Genomic DNA, 5,855 nt, shown 5'->3' on the forward strand with positions numbered 1-5,855 from the left:
CACAGAATGGAGAAGTTGTCATCGTAGCCAAAGGAAACGTAAGACGGCCTCCTGTGTGTGTGATTTCCCTGTGTACACTATTCTGTTCACTTGGATGAAAAGTAGTTAAAAGTAGCAAATCACAGTTAATAAGCAATGAATAAAACGCTTTAGGCAGTTTATGTGTGACAGCATGTGCCTTACTTTGAAGCTGATAGTGATGACACGATGCTGACGCTCTCTGGTAAAATGTTCAAGTAATTAGCCTGAAGGAAGCCTGAATGATAATAACATGATTTGAAGCCGCAATCGCGAGCAGTGCCCTCTGTTGGTCAATACATCACAATATGTGTTCTGCATTTATTACAGTCTAATAAAGAGTTTTCAAGCTGGGTAAGGCATAGTGTAGGCATAGTGCTAGGGGGTCAGTGGGAAAATTATAAAATAAAATAAAGTGAAAACAAATATTTGTAATATTAAATTTCCACAGTATAAATTGGGTCTATGAAAATATATACAGTAGCTGCCATCGTATGAGGATGATGATCTTACAGTATTTGGTGGTCCATGACATCTAAAAGTCTGAAAACCCCTGATCTAATGCAATGGTATTCATAGGGTCTATGTGTCCAAATAATTTTGGGAGACACTGTTTACGTGCATTGACAACCACCTAACCCAATCCATAAAGGCTGCCGTGATCGCAAGGGCTCATAAATATACATAGACACATAGACAGTATGCATAGACACCTTATTAGCGGCCGTTTCAATGGGCCGTAAGCCGTCCGCCATATTGGAACGGTCAAAGCCCTTAAAGTGAGTGACGGTTCACGTTCATAAAATGAAATGGTTTGACTCCAATCCAAACTTTCTTGCTTTAAAATAGCTTTATTGTTCTGTTTTGTGTAATTACACAAGTTAAAAGGCAATTAGAGCTTATAGCATTTTTCTGTTGTTTGTTTTATTTTATTGTCCTCTGGTACTGTTTTATTTTATTTTTTACTTTGAATGATTATGTCTCATTGTATTGTTCTGGTTCATGGCATAAAAAAAAAAAGTACTCTCCGACTCCGACGGATCTGAAGCGGTTGAATGTGGATCTACGTAAATACACCTATGGCAGCCCTGGATGCGCGCTGACGTCATGCATCGAGCCACGCCCCCATCCGGGGATATGACACGCACTCCTTCTCCAGCATGGCGGCTGCAGGTGAGGATTTTATAGATTTGTGCCTGGGCCGGTTGGAAATTTTTGGGTGCGACGTGTCATTTGTGTCAGGGAGATTTCTTTCAGTGGGAGATAAAGTGTGTCCGAGATGGTCGCAACCGTGACGGAGGTGAATTAGCGGCGAGGGCTGATAGCTTGCTCTTGAGTTATGAAGGGACGCTGCGTCGAAACTGCACCAGCAGCTGTATGTGCAAATGCGAAAACATTGATCAGCTTATTTACTTTCTATTCAGACAACACGCGAGCGCTGTTTCAACGCACATATTAACTCAGAAAATGAAGGACATGCAGCCAAGCCCGTGTCTGCTTTGTGTTGTTGTTTTTGTTGCATTGTAACTATTTTGTTTTTCCTAGTGTGAATGCAACATTTCTTTGCTCTGTTTACAAGAATTACATTAAACCGTTGGGTCAAGCGCAGGCGCAGATATGAGGGAGGGGCTGCTGTAACTTCAAGCATTCACTGAACTCCTTCCCGCGTTTAACTGACAGATCGCCAGTATTTATTATGTTAGTGCTGCTCTCATTGGTCTTCTGCACTGTCCCGGGACAAACGCTCAGGACAGAGATCTTCTGCTGTCCCGGGACAAGCAGTTGTCACTGTTTTGGGATTATTTGATTTATTAGAAGGTCCATTTAAAAAATAACTGTCGTTTCCCTCACTAATGCCTACTTTAACTGTTATATTAACATACCTACACCAACTTGAGTTTTATTTAAACATTTTTGTACGGTTTTTGTTTTTATCATTATTGTTTTGCTTATTTTTTTATTTATTTTTTACTAATTATTATTACTCATGTTACTTATTATTTTTATTGTATATTTGCTTATTTTTTTTTGCAAAAAATACTTTTTTATTGTTTTTACTTTCTACTTTTTTGTTTTTACTTATTTGTATTTCTACATTATTTGTATTGTTGTATCTGCACTGCCCTGAGACAAAAAAAAAAAAAAAAAAAACTCATGCATTCATATTTAAATCTAAGGTACTTTTTTGGGAGTCCTTCTGGCACTGAAACATTTTAATTGAGATCTCACACCCCAAATTCCCATGCAGCTTTCCTAAAAAAAAATGTACAGATCTTTTCAACCTTTAAACCTCTTTTAATGTTCAATGTGCTTCACTACTGAAATGAAAGTGTGTTTTGACTTTGTAGGTATGATGGGAAAGTATAATCATAATTCATAGTTGTCACTCAGAGACTCTTTCCTCCTCCGTCCTCCGTCGAGCTGAAGGATAATGTTGTCAGACCTTCGGCGCTTTGTTTTGGTTTTGCAGCGGGGTCTCGTAGCCCTACAGTAAACACTGATTCAGTTTCACAGGACTGGAATGTCCTGACAGTGCAGTTTGTCACAAAAGAGCCCCGAAGCATGTAGTAGCTCACAACAATGCCTCTCTCCAAGTGTTAACCGCACCAGTCCGCAACAGATGAGTCAAGCATGGAAATAGATATTCTTGTTTTCCACATGCCTCAGTTTGTCTATGCAAAGTATGTAGAGCAGGTTACTCCACATTTCCCCTTGACACTGTATATTTAATGCCAAGGAAGTACACTATCTTTGTCATCTAATTGCAGACTTAATGATGTTAGATTGTAAATACTTTTATATTTACAACCCATTTGTTCTCATTTGTGTTTATTTTTACCAAGTCATGGTGTTTGAGCGTAATGGAGAAAGACCTTTCATGCTGTTTTCAGCACATACTAATTGTTTATTTCCTGACAGCTAAAAAGAATAAGAAAAAGGGTAAGACCCTTACCCTGACCGACTTTTTAGCGGAGGACAGCGGGGGAAATGCTCCGCCGAGTTACGCGCCCGCAAAGCCCACAAGCTGGGCCGACGAGACCGATGACCTGGAGGGAGATGGTGAGATTCAAACATGGGTTTAAACATCTACCACATCTGAGTTGTTGACACTTTGCTTTCAAAATTTACTTTTTTTTAATCTCATCTGGGTCATTCCGCATTAACTCAACCAGACGTCCCCGGCTAAAAATAGTTTTTTATATATCATTTTATTTCTGGTGGGAAAAAAATACATAAATGAAGAAGAAAGCCAAAATATTAAATGTAATGGATGTATATTGACTGAGTAATACTACTTTTTAGGGGGGGGGGGTCAAAATGACAATTTTCACCTGACATTTGGAGCCAAATTACTGGGGGGTAAAAATGACTGTAGGAAGATGACAGCATCATTATTTTATTTTTCACATTGAAATTGGTAGGTCTATTAGTAAAATCTGTTGACTTTAGCAATATTTGTTTCATTGTATGCTAACAGTGACAGTTCAAAAATGGGAAAAAGCACTTCATGCCTGTCTGATGTGTTCATGCCTGTATCTCAAGAAGTGCTAAAGATATCTTAATATGCTTTTACATTTTTCTTTTGTTATTTCTATTTTAAAATCTCAATGCAGCTCAATGAGTAAATTGGTAAATTGTACACATTTTCAGTGGTCACAAACAAAACGTGGGTCTCTTTTTTGTTTTCGTACCACTGATACTTTTTTCTTTTAAAGAGGAATATCTGAAAATTAAATAATGTTGAAGCTAGAAATTTATCAGCTCATAAATACCTGTCTGAGTGCCATAAATATTGTTTTTCCAAAGTTTGCATCCCTGTAACTAAAGAAGTATTAAAGATCTCTCAATATCTCATGATTCTCATTCTTAATAAACTTTTCTTTTGGAATCTTCATTGTTAAGGCCCTATATGGCCCTATATGCGACTCCATGTCCAAAATCTTGAATTTAGCCATTTTCAGTGATTGAAAACCAAATGTGGGTAACTTTTCAAACAGCTGATATAACAGCTGTGTTCAAAGAAGAATTTCTGAAGAACAAATAATGTTGAAACTAAAAATATATCTCGTTTCCTTCTGAAAACAACAATTAATGACTAGTAATGACTTTCTTCCATGAAAGACATTTTTTGATGTTTTGCACAATGTTTGTGCTGCTTTTTTCCATTCAATAAAAAATAAAGTGACCAGAGGTCAAATAAAGCATAAAAGTATACTTTTATGTAAAAATATATTCATACTTTTTTTTTATATACGTACATTTTTTACAGTCATTAGGACATATTTCTCAATACTTAGATCACTTTTTCAAAACTCTTCACACAATTATCACAACAGTAGTCTATGGGCTGAACTGTGAACCATTTATCATTCAGTAATTACATCTTTCACAGCCACCCCCAAAACTCTACCTACAGGCCAATTTACATATTTACATGATCTTTCCAAAACTATTAAACTTAAAGGGATAGTTCACTTTGGTATGTTTTAGCTTACCTCAAGGGCATCCAAGATGTAGGTGTCTTTTTTTCCGCAGTAGTTTCAATTTTGATATTTTTAGGTCAAACCGTTCTTGTCTGTCAGTCATATAATGCAGATCTATGGTCACTATCTCAAAGAGCATGCACAGAGAAGTCCAAATGAAACAATTCCCCATCGTAAGTATACATTGATGGCCTAAGACACGAAATGAGCGGTTTGTGTGAGAAAACGAACAGTATTTATATCGTTTTAACCTCTTGTACACATCCGAGATCACGTCCGGTGCTTGCGCAGACTTAAGCCAGAACGCGCGTACACGTCACACACCAGGAAGTGCGCGCGCCCTCAGATCACTTGGACGTGGTTGTGTAGAGGTAAAAACGATATAAATACTGTTTGTTTTCTCCCACAAACCGCTCGTTTCGTGTCTTAGGCCATCAATGTGTACTTACGATGGGGAATTGTTAAATTTGGACTTCTCTGTGCATGCTCTTTGAGATAGTGACCATAGACCTGCATTATATGACTGACAGACAAGAACAGTTTGACCTAAAAAATATCAAAATTGAAACTACTGCGGAAACAAAGACACCTACATCTTGGATGCCCTTGAGGTAAGCTAAAACATACCAAAATTTTATTTCAAAGTGAACTATCCCTTTAAGTTCAAAACCTAACATAATACAAAACTGGAGAAGACAGCAATATGCTAGATTTCTACAGTAATACCATATTGAAATATATTCCAAATACTATCAAAACAGTTAGGTGAACATAGGTGTTAGGCTTTGTTTCATTACCACCTATACAAAAGGGGAAAACTTAGTACAAATACACTACAGTACGAATAACTTTGTACTGAAATGTAAACGTGTAACATATACAGTCAATTCTAGACAGTAGGGACTTTCATTCTTGTTTTTTTAAGGTAAGGTTTGTTTGTTGGATGGCAACCTTTGCTTATGTTCAGGAAGACTGAGTTGATTTGAGACATGAATGAAGTGTTTTGGTAGTTGAAGTGCATTTTGAATGTGAAATGAACTGCTGTGCCAAGCTGAAAGTTACTGGAGAGCTGTGTGAAGAGTCACACTCTTGTCACACTCGCACTGTGTCATTTCCATTTCTGCTCATTCAATACAAGAACCAATAGTGTTTCCATCATTGATGGCAAACCTAGCACAACGCCTCTTAATAATGCACATTTTTTAGGATTCTTTTAAAATGAATTTCAATCTGTTCCTCACTGAAAGCTATCGCATGGGTTCAGAAGACTTGGAATTTAATGCATGTGGATTATTGTTATTATGGTGCCTTTTTGGAGCTTGACAACCCCTTGTCACTGTTTCTTGTATTGTA

General features: G+C 37.3%; 1 protein-coding gene across 2 annotated transcripts in view; it reads left to right on the forward strand.

Annotated features, from left to right (window-relative positions):
- Positions 1-1,096: 1,096 nt before the first annotated feature.
- Positions 1,097-5,855, forward strand: part of eif4ba (eukaryotic translation initiation factor 4Ba) — a 21,221-nt gene continuing 16,462 nt past the window's right edge. For both annotated transcript variants that reach the window (XM_084429106.1, XM_084429107.1), the window contains exons 1-2: positions 1,097-1,191; positions 2,938-3,078. In XM_084429106.1, the coding sequence (XP_084285232.1) occupies positions 1,179-1,191; positions 2,938-3,078 (154 nt within the window). In that variant the 5' untranslated portion in view covers positions 1,097-1,178. The remainder of the gene's footprint in view (positions 1,192-2,937; positions 3,079-5,855) is intronic.

Source organism: Rutilus rutilus (assembly GCF_951802725.1).
Source record: "Rutilus rutilus genome assembly, chromosome: 13".
Lineage (NCBI taxonomy): Eukaryota > Metazoa > Chordata > Actinopteri > Cypriniformes > Leuciscidae > Rutilus > Rutilus rutilus.